The sequence below is a fragment of the Malassezia vespertilionis genome, chromosome 4, assembly GCF_029542925.1.
Source record: "Malassezia vespertilionis chromosome 4, complete sequence".
Taxonomy (NCBI): domain Eukaryota; kingdom Fungi; phylum Basidiomycota; class Malasseziomycetes; order Malasseziales; family Malasseziaceae; genus Malassezia; species Malassezia vespertilionis.
In genome coordinates, this window is record NC_079250.1 from 385,821 (window position 1) to 403,329 (window position 17,509).

Here is a 17,509-nt window from a genome sequence, read left to right on the forward strand (position 1 = left end):
GATCTGCAAGACACAGAATTCATGTGCTGATAAATGACCGTGCCGAAGTCAATGCGAAACTCACTGAGCTGCTCTCTATTGCACTCCCAGAACATAACGCGAACAGCACATTGCGCAGCGGACACCACATGGTGAATGGTACTCACATAAATGAACCCACTCCCCAACTGGTAGCATATGATGACGAGCATAATTTGGCACCACCACAGGCGGCTGCACGACCGATTGCCGTACGCAGTGTCACGCCAGGAAGCCCGGCATCGCAAGCTGTGCGTACATACAGAAATATACTGACGCTAGGGATTATGTGCTGGGGATACCGTTTTCTCATTTGGCGATATACGGCCATTATCGTCTGCACGTTTCCAGGAGCTACCGTCGCGCGTCCAGGAAGGCGTGCCTATTTCTATGGAAATACAGCGCACTTCTCCCCAAGGGCAGCGAGAAATGCTGCAGCTGGTACTGACACCATCTTCGAGCTGGAATGGCCGCGGAATGCTGGGGTACGCTTCCTGCCGCGCACTGACCCGCAGCTGCCATTTGGTCGTGGCCTAATGATCTTTCATATTTCCCAATTTATTCAATTTTCCCATATTTCCTAAATACGCTGCGCATCTTTTCTGCTCGTCCTTCGCGGTTGTGCCGAATGGCACGTCCATCGCAAGGTTGGTGGCTAAAACTAGCCAATATACTTGGCTTTTTGCTATTTACGGCATCGAGTCTTTATACGAAGTTTACCGATAAGGACCGTGTAGGTGCGCCTGTGGACACATACTTGAGCCCCGCGCCATGGTTTTTTGACACATGGTACTGCATCAATGCATTGTTTTTTGGCATGGTCATGTACCAATATTCTCCAAGTGGTAGCACAATTATTGTTGAAGTGCTTGGCTGGAAAGTACCTTTTTTATTTGTGCTAAACGCGCTGTGTGGCACAGGCTACGCGTTCCACAAGGTACACCTATTTCGTCTGCTTGCGTTTGCCGTGCTGTGTCTTTGTGCGGTAATTGTGAGCGAACTATATGGGTCATTAAGGACAGGGCCGGAGCCTGTGACATGGCTCGATGCGCTCCTGATCCGCGTGCCGTTGTCCATGTATCACGCATTCATCACCGTCATATTTTTCTCTGCTGCGCTTGGCGTGATTGGCGCGGATACGAGTAACAACGCTGGAATTCTGACCAAGCTGTTTGTACTTGTGGTTTTATTTTTTCTACAGAGCGCAGCTGCGGCATACGTGTTCTTTGGAAACGTCGACGTTGTCGGCGCGTTTGTTATCTCCCTGGGCATTTTTGCGATTTTCCAGCATCAGAAGGGCTCCACCTTTATCCGCTGGTCCGCATTGTACGTCCCGCGCTTTTACTCACCTGCTTTACAGTGTATTCTTTATACTATCGGCTGTCAGCGTGCTCCAGGGAACGTCACAAGCATTGCTCGCTCAGCGCGACGCGCCCAACGGCACGGACGAAGAAGCGACTCCGCTAGTCCAGTGATAATGTACACATAGATTATTTTTTCCGCTCGTTGGACCATTTGTATACCTTTTTGGACCGCATAGGCTCCCCATCTTCTTCATCCTCGTGCACAACAATGCCACGCACAGTGCGCTTTGTGCCGTCTTTAGCGACCGCATCTTTGAGCGTGTTTATTTGTTTCGTGCGGACCGCGTGCGAGCTACGCGTATTCATCAAGGCACGCACTGTGTCAAGCTTTGATGATGCCTCGTTCAGCGCATCCAAGCGCCGTTGCCGCGTCGCGAGCTCACGCAGTTTAAGCCCAAGCTGGCGCTCACCAGTCTTTTCCTCGGCAGTCGTTGGCACAGCAGCCTCTCGGGCTTTGGATGACGCGCTTTTTTTGGCAACCTTGGCGTGCCTTTGCATCTCATCAACCGTGTCCACCCACAGGGTTTTTTTCCCGAGTCCTTCGACTCGCCGTTGCGCCGCATTCTCCATGTTGCCCAACAAATCGGCACGCTTGAGTGCAGCAAAGTAGAGTGGCTTCTGCTTCAGCCATTCCATGCGCATTCCCGCAATGCGCGGTGCAATTTCCTCGACAAGTAGCTCGTATCGCTTCCGCTCGGAGACAAGCTGCTTGCGCAGATAGCCCGCATCCTGCGTTTTTAGTAGCGATACCGTCTCATTATCCAGCGCTGTATTCCCACGAGATGCCAAATGCACGCCTTTCTGGGTCTTGGTGCCTAGCATGCCCGTGTAGAACTCATCGGTGTTGCGCTCGGCGGCTTTTTGACGCAACCGCTTGAGTTTATCGCGCTTCACATGATGGTCTCGCGCGCGCTCAACATAATCCTTATGTTTTTCCAAAAGTCCATATCGCTTCCGGTTTTCTGGCTGCGAACGCTCCTTGTGGTTGCGCCTGTGCACAAAGTCTCGCATGCCCATGATGCAAGTCGCTCGCAAGACACCGTGCGATCGCTTTTTTTTATATTATTCACGTGATACACCGCCACTAACGCCTCCACACTCAGGCACACTTGCAATGAGACTGGATGCGAGCGACAAAAGAGGAGCAGTCAGGTGCGCTCCTTGCCTCAGCCAGCTCGTTTCTCTGCATATGAGCGAAATATAGTGCGTCATAGCCAACAATGTGTGGGATCTCGGCGCAGCTGCACAGCGTCCCTTTCAGTGCCGCCTATAGCGCGCAAAGCTTGTTGACCGGCGTGTATATTGGCTGCGCTGGACTCTACTATTGTCTAATTATAGCGAGCAGTACTCTTGCGCTCCTTCCATTTGCGACTGCATGGCCAACCGACGCAGAAATAAAGTTTTTAGGTTCTCGACCTCCACAATGACGCCCTTCTCCCACAGCCATGCCCAACGAACAGACGCCGCTACTCCGCGATCGCACCGACGGGCAGTATGGCGTAGGCTCGGAAGATGTACCTACACGTACACAGAGTGAGACGCACCCTACTCCAGACTTACCATTCCGTGTCGTCGCTTATACGTGCACTGCACTGTGGTGTGTTACCTTCCTTTGTGCACAGGACGCAACGATTGTCGCCATGCTTCTTGGGAATATCTCGTCAGCATTCCACGCTTCCGAAAAGTCTTCGTGGATTGGATCCACGTTTTTGCTTAGTGTATGCTGCGCTTCGCCGTTATTTGGTCGTCTGTGTGACATTATCGGCAAGAAAAAGAGTATTTTGATTGCGCTCTTGTGCTTTTCCATAGGCACCCTATTTTGCGCGAGTGCTCCCAGCATGACGCAATTTCTTGTTGCGCGCACCATTGCAGGGATTGGCGCCGGCGGGCTTGTGACCGCGATCAGTGTAATTATGACGCACCTCGTGCCGCTGCATTCGCGCGGAATTTACCAGGGCCTGACGAACATTGTGTTTGGACTTGGCGTCGGCACAGGCGCGCCTGTTGGAGGAGTGCTTAATGACACGGTCGGATGGCGTGGCGCATTTTATATACAGGTGCCTATTCTCGTCATTACATTCTTTGCACTCATGTTCTTGCTGGAGCATGATGAGCCGACGCATGCGCCGCAAGAGCCGTCCTTGCTGAAGCGGCTCAAAGACGTAGACATGCTTGGCTTGGTCGTATTTTCCATCGCTCCCATTACGGCGCTATGGGCGATGGATCGGGTGAGTGTGCAGGACAAGTCGCTCACCGATCCGTACGTCTTGACTGGGCTATGCACGTCCATCGCTGCACTCGTCCTCTTTTACTTTGTGGAGCGCCACGGTGCAGCTGTCCCACTTGTCTCGTTAGATATTTACGCGCTGCGCAGCGGATGGTCGAGTTTGTGGGCCAACTTTTTTGTGAGTGTGGGCCTCTTTGCCTACAATTACAACTTCCCGCTCTTTTTTCAGACAGTCGGAGGCCTTTCTGCCTCGACAGTAGGCGTTCGCATGATGCCGGCGAGCATAGCGCTAAGCGTAGGCAGCCTGCTTGCCGGTTTTTACATGCGCGCTACTGGACGATATTATTGGTACAATGCTGGATGCATGCTTCTCGCAGCCATCTTTACTATTCCGGCTGCTTTTTTCAATACCAATCCGGCTACCATTGCGCCATTTGTGTACAATATTCCCCAGGCGTTTGGATGTGCTGGCATGCTTACATGCACGCTTCTCGCCCTAATCAACTGTGTGGATAAGTCGACGGTCGGTGTGACAACAGGGATGAACTACCTTTTTCGCACGACAGGCCAAGTGCTCGGTGTCTCTGTTTCTGGTGCGATTCTGCAATCATTGCTCGCGAGAAACTTGCGCTACTGGATCGTCGGGCCTGACGCCGAGGCACTTATTGCCAAAATTCGCCACGAGGCCACGATTATTCCTTCGCTGCCGCCGCAGTTCCAAGGGCCGGCACTGCAGTCCTACGCAAACGCACTGCAATGCGTGTTTTGGCTTGTCCTACTCGCGCAGACGATCGCATTTGTCATGTGCCTCTACATAGAAGACAAGCCGCTAAAGCCTGCAGGCGGGGTGCAGCTACCGAGCGACGAAGAAGAGGTATTGTAAAGCAGGTACAGGATACGGATGAGCACATACTATGGCCTGCACACGGCAAGTACGCATTTGGTTGACGTGCGCCACTTTGATAGTGCATCACCACATTAGAGAATAGACCATTACACTCATGCTAGTGCCAGTCGGCTTCGTCAGCACGTGGTTGTGCCATATAAGCATGCGACACGCCGGCTTGCGGTACAACCGGGACAGTGGCGGGCATCGAAGTGTCTGGGAGTGTCATACGGTCGCGCGGATAGTCACCCGCGACGGCCTGTCCCGACCCTGTAGCATATTCCGCAGGCAAAACTTTGCGCCGCGGCAGCTGGCTTGACTGTGTGGCACCTTGACCTTGTACATCTGCCTGGCCATCGGCAGGGGGCAATGGGCGCTCAGCACGTTCCCTCGGCTGGATGCTCCAGTCGTAGACATAGTCATACTGGTATCCCTCACGCACAAACAAATCACGGAAAAGCTTGCGAAGATAGCTGTAGTCCGGGCGGTCATCGAACCGGAGCGAGCGACAGCAGTTGAGGTATATGGCCATCTCCGTGGGGAAGCCACGGCAGAGCGTCTCGGTAGGGGTCATCATCTTCTTCTCCATAATGCGCTCGTATTTTTGCTTTTTCGTCGCCGCTTTAAGACCCTGCCAAGGCAGCGAGCCCCGCAAAAAGTACATGAGCACGTACCCAAGCGACTCGAGATCATCGCGGCGAGATTGCTCCACGCCCAGATGAGTGTTGATAGACGTGTACCGAGCCGTCCCGGTGAGATTTTTGTTCTCCCTGTAGGGAATATGCAAGTGTGTCTTGGGATCGCGATACTTTTTCGCGAGACCAAAATCAATCACATTCACCTGGTTGCCGCGCTTGCCGATCCCCATCAAAAAGTTGTCGGGCTTGATGTCGCGGTGAATAAAGTTCCGCGAATGAATGTATTCCACACGCGAGATCATCTGGTCAGCCAGGAGCAACACAGTCTTGAGCGAAAAGCGACGGTTACAAAAGTTGAACAAATCCTCCAGGGACGGTCCAAGTAGGTCAATGACCATCGCGTTATAATCACATTCTTGGCCGTACCACCTCACAAAAGGAACGCCTACACCACCGGCAAGCGTCTTATATACTTTGGCCTCATACTCAAGTTGTGGGTGTTTCGCCTTGACAGACTCGAGTTTGATAGCGACTTCTTCGCCACTGATGATATTCACGCCTAGGTAAATATCACCAAACGATCCGGAGCCAATCTTTTTACCAATACGGTACTGTACGTCAAAGCATGGTGTCAGTATATATCCAGGTCGAGTGGCCATCAAGCCGGCATTTAAAAACATACCCTGCAAGAGTCAGTAAACGTCCCACTGCGCCCGCTGCAAAATGCAGCAGCGCTTGTATACGTACTTTCCTCCTACACGTAAATCCATTATCACGGGTGCTAGCAATCCCAACTATAGGGGATACGATTGACGTAGCAGCCTCCGACACGATACGGGCTAAAAGAAGCCGTAATCGTTGCTTGTCGGACATGAGCGGAAGCGCCCACCGGATTATATGGCCGGCCTAGTAGGCTACTCTAGACGCCCCTTGTTTTTTAGGCAGCCAATCGCGGCCTGACGCGTCAAGTCACATGACAGGGTTGTGGGGTGCGCAAAATGCCACCGCGACAGCGAACGATGAGCAGCGCTCTGCAGCACAAGGTGTGCAGGACGCGTCGAGTAAAAACGTAGAGATCGATAGGGTTTTCCAAGCGTCATCGCTTTTATTGTTTTCTTTCTTGTTACGTTGCATGTGCCTCAGTGATGCACCGCTGTGCATCTCTTCAGTCGCCCACCATATTCCCCCATCGGCCTCGCGGCTCGCGAATTCCCCCGTCGCCAACTGGGTCTTTCGCGCCGTACCAATCGGACGCTAGGGATCAACGTGCGAATTCCAGTGCCTATAATTATCATTTATCCTCCCAAGCCTGTGCCACTGAACGGCACCACGCAGGACGGCCTACAATGAGCGCGCCAGACTTTCACCTGGGCAATGAGCCATCCTCGACTAGTGAATATCAAATGCACGAGGACGAGGCGATTGGTATTGATGTATTAGCATCAGCATTTGCGCACCCCGGCGTACGCGCGCAAAACTACCGGCTCTCGCGCGAAGAAATGCTCAAGGGACTTGCAAATCGCTTCGTGCATTCAACGACCTATATGTACTTGTATGCCACTATGGGTTTCTTATCTCTACTCACCGTTGTTCTCTCTCTGTCTTGGACATGCCCTGGACCCGCATTTTATATATTGGAACTGATTGTCAACGTCGCGCTGGTCGCCGAGGTCGCCGTGCGCTTTGTCGCATTCGGCAAGCATTTCTGGAAATCGGCGTTCAACATTGTTGATCTGTGCCTCGTTGCAATGTGCATCCTCACACTGGTGTTTGTATTCTTTGGGCACGGGTGTTCGCCTTACGCCAAAGGTGCGAAGCGCCGCGAAGAACTGTTGGACAGCTTGCTGCTCATTACACGCAACGTAATTCAATGTATCCGCCTTGTTTCTGTTGTGCGACGCAGTGGGTATAATGTCGCTCGCCGTGTGACAGCGATCGACTTGGACGACGTGCATGACTTCAACCTTGATATGGATCTAGAGGAAGAGTCGTCGCTTGTTCAACAACGCATGCGGGACGGCGGCGACACGCGTGGCGCCGAAATTGGATGGATTCCGCGCGTGGCGCCGCAGCAAGCACGCTCCAAAGATACCATTATTGCTATAGAGACGACGTATGACGATGGGGAACTCTAGTTTCGCAGTTCCTCATAAATCCTCATCGCACGTTCCCGTTTCGCTTCGATGGGCAACGTGGAACAAGTACCTAACGGCGCGTTCAAGCTGCTCGATAGCGTGAATGACTACGAGGCGCTCGTCGCGCGATACGACAATTTCTTGTTTGGTACGTGTGTTGCATTGCTAACCAAGACTGTGACGGAGTGCTTTGGTCGGGTCCCGACGTATTGCCAGGCGTGCTCGATGTGCTCTCAAAGTTGCGCGCGCGCGGGAAGCGTATCTTGTTTGTCACAAACAATGCAAGCAAGAGCCGCAGGATGCTGCTGAATCGGTTCCAAAAAGTTGGCATTGAAGCCACTGAGGACGAGGTGTTTTCCTCCGCGTACGCTTCTGCGGTCTACTTGAAGCAGGTGCTCAAGTTTCCGACGGACAGGAAGGTGTTTGTGATCGGCATGTCGGGCATAGAGGAGGAGCTTGACTGCGTCGGTGTGCAGCACATTGGCGGCTCCCAGCCGTGCGATGTGTCTGTGCAGGGAGTCGACTTTTCCGCGCTCCTGCAGCAAGACGTTTTTGATGACTCTGTCGCGGCCGTCTTGTGCGGGATTGACACACAGCTTAGCTACGTAAAGATGGCTCTCGCGTTTCGCTACATTACGCGTGCAGACGCAACAGAGCCCGTCAAGTCGGGCATGCAAGGCGGCGGATGCCACTTTCTTTGCACGAATGGGGACGTCACCTTTCCCTCCAACGACGGGTTCTGGCCCGGTGCAGGTGCGTGCTGGGCGGGGTTGCGTGATGCATCAAAGCGCGAGCCTGTCGTTGTAGGCAAGCCGCACCAGCCTATGATTGACACAATTTTCGCGAGCCACCGCGACTTTGACCGCGCTCGGACTATTATGGTCGGCGATCGTTTGGACACTGATATCAAGTTTGGTGCAAATGGCGGGCTGGATACTTTGCTGGTGCTAACGGGCGTGACGACCATGTCGGCGGTCACCGCACAAGATGCGCCCGCCGTCCCGACCTACGTCGTCCAGAGCCTCGGCGATATGGACGTACTGCCATAGCTAGCTAGGATTTATGTGTGTCGGAACGCGCACGCGACGCGTCATTTTTTTCCCTTCATGCTGGTTGCGTTGGTCGGATTGCGCGGTGCAGGTAAGTCTGTGGTAGCAGATTACCTTGTAGCAAAGCATGCATTCACGCCGATTACGTTGGGCGGCAAGCCTGGCGATGGCTTCCATTTTACCAGCGCCGATGACATGCTCCAGTTCGTCACGGCAAATTGGCGTACGCACTTTGTGACGCAAGACTTGTCTACGACGCCAATACTTGCTCTGTTTGAGAAGCGGCCATTTTTTCTGCTGGTAGGAATTGAGGCGCCTCTTTTGCAGCGATGGCAGCGTGTTGGGAGCACCGAACGGCTCGAGCGGTTTGTCGTACAGGACGATGCAACGTTGTACGGCGCGCCCAACATCTTAGACAGTGGCAGCGATTCAGACGACGAGCAGAATACGTCTTGTGTTGTATCAGATGTATCAAACTTGTCTATACTGCACCGCAGCGGCGCGATCGTATCCACGTCGCACCCTGCAAGCGATACGGCGCTTGCCGCGATCCTGACTCAATGCCAATTACGCATAGCGAATACGTTCCCGACTACGGATGCACTTTATGCGCATCTAGATACCCTTGCAATCCCTTCGTCGCATCGCCTGCGCCCGACATGGGACGCTTATTTTGTGTCGTTGTGCACCCTCGCATCCTTGCGGTCCAACTGCATGAAACGCAGAGTGGGCGCTGTGATTGTGCGCAACAACCGCGTTTTGTCCACGGGCTACAATGGTACGCCGCGTGGACTGACCAACTGCAACGAAGGGGGATGCGCTCGCTGCAATGCCAGCGCATCATGCGGCAGTAATTTGGACGAATGCCTCTGCCTGCATGCGGAAGAAAACGCGCTCCTAGAGCTTGGGCGGGATCGAGGCGGGGCACAAGGGACAATCATATACTGTAATACGTATGTACACGCTACTTGCTCACCAAAGCTGCCCATGCCTGCGGTGTGCTGTGAAAATTGTGCAGACGGGGGTATCTGAAGTGGTGTACCAACTCGAGTATAGCATGGACGGCCGCAGCGCGCAGATCTTTGCCGAGGCTGGAGTCACATTCCGAAAATATATCTCGCCTTGCTAGTGGCAAATATGTGCATCTTCCGCATCTTTGGCCATCTCTGCTCGGTGGCCTAGCCAGAAATTGCCTGCCGTGGCACCTGGCATAAGTAATCGTGGAATACGTACCCAATACGATGACAGAAATTAGCCATGCATTGTAGCTCATCATGACCAGCATGAGAAAACATGAAATAAAGACTTGCAGGCCGTACGCACACGAACGCAGGCCGCGCAGCCGGGATGGGGTCTGGAGTGCGAGCGGCATTTTCCAAGGCAGACCACGCGGCCGTGTGAGCGCTTCGGGCTCCGTTTCTCGCTCGCGCAGCGTGTCTGTATCATATGGCGTATCATTCAACGCTACCGCAGTCATTTTTCGGGCATTGGCTGAGCGCGAAGGACGCAGTGCGGCGGCACTGTTCCCAGGCCCCTCGTGGCGCACGCGACGGAGTCCGTGTACGTTTGTAGCCGCGGTACGATCAATCTCGCAGTCAATACATCGCACTGCATACTTGAGGTACTCATAAAACACACTGATCAAAAAGATCATGGCTAGGGATACGACAAACGCGTGCGACGAGCGGATACGCCACGCAGGATGCACAATGCACATGCCTTGTGTGTCGTAGTTCCAAGCCACGGCCATGGTACATTCTCCCGCTCCGGATGCGTGCCCTGCATGTCCGCCGTGATTATCATGTCCCTTATGCCCCGGAACGGGCATACCGTGCCCCGAATGGTCGCCGTGGTCCATGCTGGAGGAAAAGCGGCCGCCGAGCCCTTTCCACGTGGATTTCGCATGGACCACAAGAAAGCGGCACACGAGCCTCCACAGGTGCGATGCGAGTATTTGACCCTGCGCAGGACCCGCACCGGCGGTACAACCCGCTGCTGCAGACCTATGTGCTGTGCTCGCGTACGTCGTACTCCCAGACTCATCCCAGCGCATCGCACCCAGCGGCCGTGGCAAGGCGCGGAAGAAACGCCAAGTGGAGAAAAGCTAGCCGAGTACGACCCGCAGTGCTATCTTTGCCCCGGAAATGCACGCGCCAATGGCACGCACAATGCACAGTATACCACTACATTTTTGTTTGAAAACGATTTTGCAGCGCTGAAACCAGCTGCGCAAGAGCCATTGCCTAACGAGGACGGGATTCGCGGCCGCCTATTCCGAATCCAGCCAGCGCGTGGACGCTGCTACGTACTCTGCTTCAATCGACGGCATGATCTGACACTTGCACAGCTGACAACAGCACCATTCAATGCGCAGAAAAACATTGTGCCGATCATCGAGACGTGGCAGCATCTATACCGGAGCATACCCGAAGAGAATCCATTTATCAAGTATATCCAGTTTTTTGAAAACAAAGGTGCGGCGATGGGCTGCAGTAATCCTCACCCGCACGGGCAGGTATGGAGCTTGGACTATGTTCCGACAGAGCCTGCTACAGAGCTTAAAAGTATGCGCAGCTTTGCACTCGACCCAGAAAATGCAATAGCTCAAGGGCCACGCGATGCGCATGGCCGGCCTTCACTCCTGCTTGAGTATGCAACGCTGGAATTGAGAACAGTAGACCAGCCGCGAGTGGTGACGCTGAACGATACATTCGTTGCGCTCGTGCCGTTTTGGGCTGTATGGCCGTTTGAAGTGCTTGTCGTGCCTCACCAGCGTGCGATTCCTTCTATTGCAGACTTGTCTGAAACTGAGACGCTGGCTTTGGCGTCCATCATGGGAGAAGTTGCGTGTCGATTCGATAACGTCTTTTCCACGTCGTTCCCCTATTCTATGGGCGTTCACCAGCGTCCTGTGCCGTGTCAAGGTGACGACGATGGCGAGTTTGCAATTCTTCATGTGCATTACTTTCCGCCGCTGCTGCGGAGCGCGACGGTGCGCAAGTTTTCGGTTGGGTACGTATGCAACTAAATACTTACGCAGCTTTGAAATGCTAGCGGAGCCGCAGCGCGATATCACGGCGGAGAGCGCCGCTGTCCGACTTCGGGCATGCTCGACGACGCATTATACTGCAAGGAATGAGGGGCTCGAGTAAGCAGATGATGCTTTTCATGGCGGCTACGCGCAGCTCTCCGATCTGCCTGTGTCATTACAACACTATTGCACTTCTACGATGCACACGACCGTTTGCATTGCTCTGCTTGGGCCGTGCACTGCCGCACTCCACATCGCTTACTTAAAGGACACCGCCCTACGATGCACCGTCTCATTACACAGCCGCACGGAGATTCTACAGCACAAGTGAATGCAAGGGTCAGCTGTGGACTATGCTAGCGTAAAAATGTTGTTTGTGGCGCGGTAGTGGAAAGATATATAGAGTGCTCACTTTTCTGCTGCGTGTATAGATCATCCACCATGCAATTCCTCCGCATCTCTCAAATTACACTGGCACTTTTCTTCGCACACGCTGCCCTGAGTGCCGCTGCACCTGTTTTCGATGGCGATGTCCTTGATCGGCGTCAGGTACAGGCTGCCGGCGCCGGGGGAGGTGCCGATCCGGCGAGTAGCATGTCGAGCAGCATGTTAAGCCCTAGCGGCATGGGAAGCGGATCGATGAGTGTGCAGCCCTCGAGCATCCCGGCCATGTCCAGTCGCAAGCATAGCGGGAAAAAGCGTCTGAGCAACACGTACAAACAGTCGCAAGGCTCAATGTCTAAGGCGAGTATGGATGCTGTCAACAGCAAGCGCCCATCGCACAAAGGAGGACACAAGGCCGAGCATAAAGGAGGACACAAGGCCGAACATAAAGGAGAGATGCATGGCAAGAGTAAATTGCATAGTAAGGGCGGCGCCCACAAGAGCAAGCACAGCAAATCTCATTACGCTTCTATGGGCATGAGCCAAGCTGCAGGTAGCTCTGCTTCGCCACTCACTGGCGCGTCTAGCGGTGTTCAGGGTGCTCAAGGTGCTCAGGACGTGCAGGGTGCTCAAGGTGCTCAAGACGCTCAAGGTGCCCTTGGTGCTGAAATGGGCAGTGGCTCTTCCGACACCCTCATGTCTGATGGCAGCGACGCCTCTTCCGCATAAGCATCTTACAGGTCCAAGTGATTCCAATACGGCGCCAATACGTCTTTGGTGATAAATGGTGCTCTACTCAAGCGCGGGCGCACGAGAATTTCGGTCCGATCCAACAGTGATCATACGAATTTGCACTTTTGTTCCTTGTCATTCTTCACGTTACGCTCTGGATTTTCATATGTACATAGTGCCCAAGACATTGTGAGGTACGCCATGAGCAGGTGCAGGTGCAGCCAAGCACCATTGTATGCTACAATTCCGCGCCATTCACAAAGCAAAATACGCTCAGCTCGCGCATATGCCGAACATGCTCGTAATAGTGGATTTGAGTAGGAAATGAACCGCGCGTCTATTTTTAACATTGCATGCAGTACACTACCGCGTAGCCCGTAAAGTCAACCCCAATGGTGAATTGGTCATGCAGCCCATGCACAATTGCTCGTTCATTTTCACGATGTCGTATACGTAATAATATTTTGTGCACATTCCAGATGGTGCACAGATGATTCCCAAGGATGAGATAGGAAGTGACACACTGTCATGCGGAAGCATATATACAGAGCCACTTAGTAGAGTGTTTTGAACGTACCCTCGAATCTGTGTTTGGAGAACTCTTGATATGCAGTTTCTTCACGTTGGCAAGATCGCCCTTGCAATTATGCTGGCCAATATGGCAGTGAGCGCCATGTCTGTTCCAGGAGAACGCACGGACAATGTCGATGCACTGGTGCGGCGACAGTTGCAAGCCAATAATCAAAAATTGGATCCACATTCCCTTTCAAATAACCTGGTCACTCGTGCTCTCAAGGAGATTTACGAAAACTGTGCCGAGCCCGATGATGACGACAATGACGATGACGATGGTCATGGCGGCAAAGGCGGCAACGGTGGCAACGGTGGCTCTGGTGGCAACGGCGGCAACGGTGGCAACGGTGGCAACGGTGGCAAAGGTCACGGCGGCAACGGTGGCAACGGAGGCAAAGGTCACGGCGGCAACGGTGGCTCTGGTGGCAACGGCGGCAACGGTGGCAACGGCGGCAACGGTGGCAACGGCGGCAACGGTGGCAACGGAGGCAACGGCGGCAAAGGTCACGGCGGCAACGGTGGCTCTGGTGGCAACGGCGGCAACGGTGGCAACGGCGGCAACGGTGGCAACGGTGGCAACGGCGGCAACGGTGGCAACGGCGGCAACGGTGGCAACGGAGGCAACGGCGGCAAAGGTCACGGCGGCTCCGGTGGCAACGGAGGCAACGGCGGCAAAGGTCACAGCGGCTCTGGTGGCTCTGGTGGCAACGGCGGCTCCGGTGGCTCTGGTGGCAACGGCGGCAACGGCGGCAACGGCGGCAACGGCGGCAAAGGCCCCGGCGGCTCTCCTGGTTCTTCTGGTCCCGGCGGAAACGGCGGAAACGGCGGCAACGGAGGCAGCGGAGGCAGTGGGGGACAACCCAAGTCTCCGAACTCTGGTGGCCCCGGTGGCAATGACGGCAAAAAGACCACCACAATGCCGACACCAACCTCTAAATCAATGGTTAGATCACGCTCCTCGACCAAGTCAAACTCCAAGTCAAAGTCGACAACAAAAAAGCCTTCCGCTCCGACTAATAGCGGTGGCACTGGCGGGGGCTCTCCTTTCCCTGGAGGTGGCTCTGGTGGCGGCTCTGGCGGCGGCTCTCCTTACCCCGGTGGCCAACCATGCCCTGATGACTCCCCTGACTCTAATCCTAGCGGCGGCAGCTATCCCGACACGGGAAGCCAAGGACAAGAACCATGCCCTGACGACGAAGCACCCGGTGGCAGCTATCCCGACACGGGAAGCCAAGGACAAGAACCATGCCCTGACGACGAAGCACCCGGTGGCAGCTATCCCGACACGGGAAGCCAAGGACAAGAACCATGCCCTGACGACGAAGCACCCGGTGGCAGCTATCCCGACACGGGAAGTCAAGGGCAAGAACCATGCCCTGACGACGAAGCACCCGGTGGCAGCTATCCCGACACGGGAAGTCAAGGACAAGAACCATGCCCTGACGACGAAGCACCCGGTGGCAGCTATCCCGACACGGGAAGTCAAGGACAAGAACCATGTCCTGACGACGAAGCACCCGAGGGCCAAGGAGGCTATGGCGGCGGCGACGGCCCTGGCTTTGAAGGTGATGGCGATGACGTTGGTGACGGCAACGAGTGGTAACCAAGCAATGACTACACGCTGCACATCCCATTACCAACACTTTTCATTTCGTTTATCCATTGCATGGCTTTATTCTACTATTCATTTCAAGTTCATTCCGTCCCTTAGCGTATCTGTTGATAGCTGCGATGCTGCCCAATTCACCTGTTGTGGAGTGGATGCATCGGCCGAATACTTTTTTTCTTTCGCCGTGCGTACACAAGTTTTGCAGCACACCCATGCGCCTAGCATGCCTGCAAGAAAAAAAGCCACGCCCGACCCGCCTATAGACAAGGATGGGTCGCCCGTACATGTAGATTTGGAATGGTCCGCTTTGCAGGACGAGATTTGCTCGTCCATCCCGCCCGTCTTTACCCGAGACGGCAGCTACGCATTCTTGGTGCGCCAAGCGAGCGTCCTAATTCTCTCGCGCGCGACGAACAAAATCGTCTCGAGTCTTTCGGGCGAAAGCACAGATGTTGACCAGCGGCATACCCTGCCCATTACAGGCATGCTTCTGAGCCCTTTTAACCCACTCCAGCTGATCACGACGTCGCTCGATGGATGCGTCAAGACGTGGGATTACCTCGACGCGGAGCTGCACGACAGTGTACAGATTGGCCATCCCATATGTGCCGTGAGTGCCAACACGCTGTGGAAGCATCGCCTTTTTCTTGCAGCGACGAAACGCGGCGCGGACGACGAGGGCAAGCCGAGCACCACCATCTACTCGGTCCAGCTCGGACGTGCGAGTCCGACAACACACAAGCCATCCAAGCTTGTGCGCCTTGGCAAAGCCCGCCAGGTGACGCACCTTGCCGTTTCTCCCGACGGCGCATGGCTCGTTGCACTCGGCGCCACCAAAGTCCACGTCCTCTCTCTTCACGATACCACCGCGGGTTTTGTCAAGTATGCCGCGGAATCACAGCTTACTGCGCTCGCATTTCATCCCGATACCAGCATGCCGCGATTTGCGACGGGCGAGAAGAACGGCAAGATCCGTATTTGGTACTGCCTCGACCCCGGCCAGCGCCGAGACGCGGCCAAAGAGCTGCAGGCCGCATCGCCCACCACGACCTTGCACTGGCACGCACACGCAGTGGCTGCCTTGGAGTATACGCCGGATGGCGCACAGCTTCTCTCGGGCGGCGAAGAAGGCGTTCTGGTCCTCTGGAGGCTGCACAGCGGCAACGTTGCCGGCAATGACGACCGCGAGTACGTGCCGCGCCTCGGCGCGGGCATCGTCGCCCTTGCCGTCGCGCCCGGATTTGAGCAGCGGGAGCAAGCGTACGTCGTGCGGCTTGCAGATAGCAGCGTCGTCTTTATCGCGAGCCTGAGCCTCAAGCCTGTGCACACCTTTGCACCGATCAAGTGCGATGCGACGCGCGCGCTTCTCACGCAAGAACAGCGCGCAGCGCTGCCGCACCCTCTTGCGCTGGACCGCGCTGCCGGCCATCTTGTCACTACCGCCGGCCACCCATCGACACTGCAATTCATTGACCACAAGACACACGAGCATATCCGGGACGTTGAGATTGTCCCTTCGAACCGCATCTCGCGCCCCGAAGACGAGGCTCTCGCGCCGCCACGCGTCTTGCACGTCGCACTCAGTGGCCCGATGCCCAATGCAGCGCACGCCGAATGGATGGCGACGATCGATGGTCGCGACAATGGCGCGTTCACCGGCGAGCTCTTGCTCAAGTTTTGGCACTGGGACGCGCAAAAGCGCACGTTTCTGCTCAACACACGCATTGACTATCCACACGAGCACCGTGTGACTGCTATGTGCTTTTCGCCGTGCCTCGGCACCGACGCACAGGGTGCCTTCTTGCTCCTTACCGCGGGAACGGACGGGCAAGTGAAGACGTGGCGTATGGCGCAGCGTGCTCTTAAAGGCGCGCGCGCTGAGACGTACTGGGTATGCCGCAGCTCATTTGCCTACCGCGACACTGTACCGCACGATGTAACATGGGCGCCTGACGGATCTCTGTTTGCCGTAGCGCAAGGCGTGTTTGTCACGCTCTGGGACCCGCATACCCTAATTATGCAGGCGCGTCTTGCCGCGCCGGAGCTGCGCTCTGTACGCAAGAGCGTGTTTGTGGGCCGCAAGGGACGCTTCCTTGCCTCGCTTGGGAGTAATCACCGCATGGTCGTCTGGGATTTGGTCGCGCAACGAGTCGTGTACAGCGCGCTGCAGCGGGCCGACGATCTAGTTGCATTCCGCGACGGTGTTTTGGCGATGGAGCGCGACCAAGGCATGTCGTACTTACGCTTTATTCGGCCCCACGCTGCGGTGCCGCACGAGGCGACGTACCGCATCGCGATGCCTCTGCGCAGTGCCCCGCTCGTGCTCGACGCAGATGCAGCTGCGTGGGTGGCATGGAGCGATGCGGGTGCGTTGATTGGCGCAAGGTTACTTGCTCCTAGCCGCTCGCTGCATGGAGTGCAGCTCACCGCCCCGCGCGCGACGCTCTTTGACGAGCTGTTTGGCGTGGATGAAGAGGAGCAAAAACGTGTGGACAAGCTGCTGCTACAAGACAGGGCAAAGTTGAGCGTGCAGGACGACAAGGTGGCCGATGCACTTGCCCTCTTTGAAACGCCCGCGCATTTGCTGCCCCCAATGTCGATGCTCCTGGATCCGTTTTTGGATGCACTGCTGCCCAAGGCTGAGAAGCGCGCGCCGTCGCCGGTCAGGGTGGTTGCAGCCGTCGAAGAGCCAGTGCAGGCGCCCACTACCTTGTCTACCTTGGACCGTATTGCACATGTACGCAACGCCGACATGGCGCACCTTGCCTCGGCGTTCGATACCGTGCTGGGCGCACAGCCGCCGTCTCTGCGTACGTCGAAAACCAAGCGGCGGACGCAAAAGGGTATGTAATGAGTACTATAT

At 55.3% G+C, this 17,509-nt stretch overlaps 11 protein-coding genes across 11 annotated transcripts; 8 read left to right on the plus strand and 3 right to left on the minus strand.

Annotated features, from left to right (window-relative positions):
* Nucleotides 1-646: 646 nt before the first annotated feature.
* MVES1_002176 (uncharacterized protein) lies at nt 647-1,493 on the plus strand (the record flags this gene model as incomplete). The annotated part of the gene is made up of 2 exons (XM_056207008.1): nt 647-1,344; nt 1,406-1,493. 2 exons carry the CDS (start codon nt 647-649, stop codon nt 1,491-1,493), a joined length of 786 nt encoding a protein of 261 aa, XP_056062983.1.
* Nucleotides 1,494-1,508: 15 nt separating this feature from the next.
* On the minus strand, nt 1,509-2,399 carry MVES1_002177 (uncharacterized protein; the record flags this gene model as incomplete). The annotated part of the gene is made up of 1 exon (XM_056207009.1): nt 1,509-2,399. The coding sequence occupies one exon, from the start codon at nt 2,397-2,399 to the stop codon at nt 1,509-1,511; it is 891 nt and encodes a 296-aa protein (XP_056062984.1).
* A 428-nt stretch (nt 2,400-2,827) lies between these two features.
* Nucleotides 2,828-4,492, plus strand: MVES1_002178 (uncharacterized protein; the record flags this gene model as incomplete). Its single annotated transcript, XM_056207010.1, has 1 exon — nt 2,828-4,492. The coding sequence occupies one exon, from the start codon at nt 2,828-2,830 to the stop codon at nt 4,490-4,492; it is 1,665 nt and encodes a 554-aa protein (XP_056062985.1).
* A 121-nt stretch (nt 4,493-4,613) lies between these two features.
* HRR25 (non-specific serine/threonine protein kinase) lies at nt 4,614-5,792 on the minus strand (the record flags this gene model as incomplete). Its single annotated transcript, XM_056207011.1, has 1 exon — nt 4,614-5,792. The coding sequence occupies one exon, from the start codon at nt 5,790-5,792 to the stop codon at nt 4,614-4,616; it is 1,179 nt and encodes a 392-aa protein (XP_056062986.1).
* A 687-nt stretch (nt 5,793-6,479) lies between these two features.
* MVES1_002180 (uncharacterized protein) lies at nt 6,480-7,268 on the plus strand (the record flags this gene model as incomplete). The annotated part of the gene is made up of 1 exon (XM_056207012.1): nt 6,480-7,268. The coding sequence occupies one exon, from the start codon at nt 6,480-6,482 to the stop codon at nt 7,266-7,268; it is 789 nt and encodes a 262-aa protein (XP_056062987.1).
* Nucleotides 7,269-7,316: 48 nt separating this feature from the next.
* MVES1_002181 (4-nitrophenylphosphatase) lies at nt 7,317-8,317 on the plus strand (the record flags this gene model as incomplete). The annotated part of the gene is made up of 2 exons (XM_056207013.1): nt 7,317-7,416; nt 7,455-8,317. 2 exons carry the CDS (start codon nt 7,317-7,319, stop codon nt 8,315-8,317), a joined length of 963 nt encoding a protein of 320 aa, XP_056062988.1.
* A 57-nt stretch (nt 8,318-8,374) lies between these two features.
* Nucleotides 8,375-9,324, plus strand: DCD1 (dCMP deaminase; the record flags this gene model as incomplete). The annotated part of the gene is made up of 2 exons (XM_056207014.1): nt 8,375-9,095; nt 9,299-9,324. The coding sequence occupies 2 exons, from the start codon at nt 8,375-8,377 to the stop codon at nt 9,322-9,324; spliced, it is 747 nt and encodes a 248-aa protein (XP_056062989.1).
* A 118-nt stretch (nt 9,325-9,442) lies between these two features.
* CTR2 (copper transpport protein) lies at nt 9,443-10,067 on the minus strand (the record flags this gene model as incomplete). Its single annotated transcript, XM_056207015.1, has 2 exons — nt 9,443-9,522; nt 9,551-10,067. 2 exons carry the CDS (start codon nt 10,065-10,067, stop codon nt 9,443-9,445), a joined length of 597 nt encoding a protein of 198 aa, XP_056062990.1.
* Nucleotides 10,068-10,261: 194 nt separating this feature from the next.
* Nucleotides 10,262-11,345, plus strand: GAL7 (UDP-glucose--hexose-1-phosphate uridylyltransferase; the record flags this gene model as incomplete). Its single annotated transcript, XM_056207016.1, has 2 exons — nt 10,262-10,267; nt 10,380-11,345. The coding sequence occupies 2 exons, from the start codon at nt 10,262-10,264 to the stop codon at nt 11,343-11,345; spliced, it is 972 nt and encodes a 323-aa protein (XP_056062991.1).
* Nucleotides 11,346-13,122: 1,777 nt separating this feature from the next.
* On the plus strand, nt 13,123-14,640 carry MVES1_002185 (uncharacterized protein; the record flags this gene model as incomplete). The annotated part of the gene is made up of 1 exon (XM_056207017.1): nt 13,123-14,640. The coding sequence occupies one exon, from the start codon at nt 13,123-13,125 to the stop codon at nt 14,638-14,640; it is 1,518 nt and encodes a 505-aa protein (XP_056062992.1).
* A 229-nt stretch (nt 14,641-14,869) lies between these two features.
* NAN1 (NET1-associated nuclear protein 1) lies at nt 14,870-17,497 on the plus strand (the record flags this gene model as incomplete). The annotated part of the gene is made up of 1 exon (XM_056207018.1): nt 14,870-17,497. The coding sequence occupies one exon, from the start codon at nt 14,870-14,872 to the stop codon at nt 17,495-17,497; it is 2,628 nt and encodes an 875-aa protein (XP_056062993.1).
* Between the last annotated feature and the right edge of the window lie 12 nt (nt 17,498-17,509).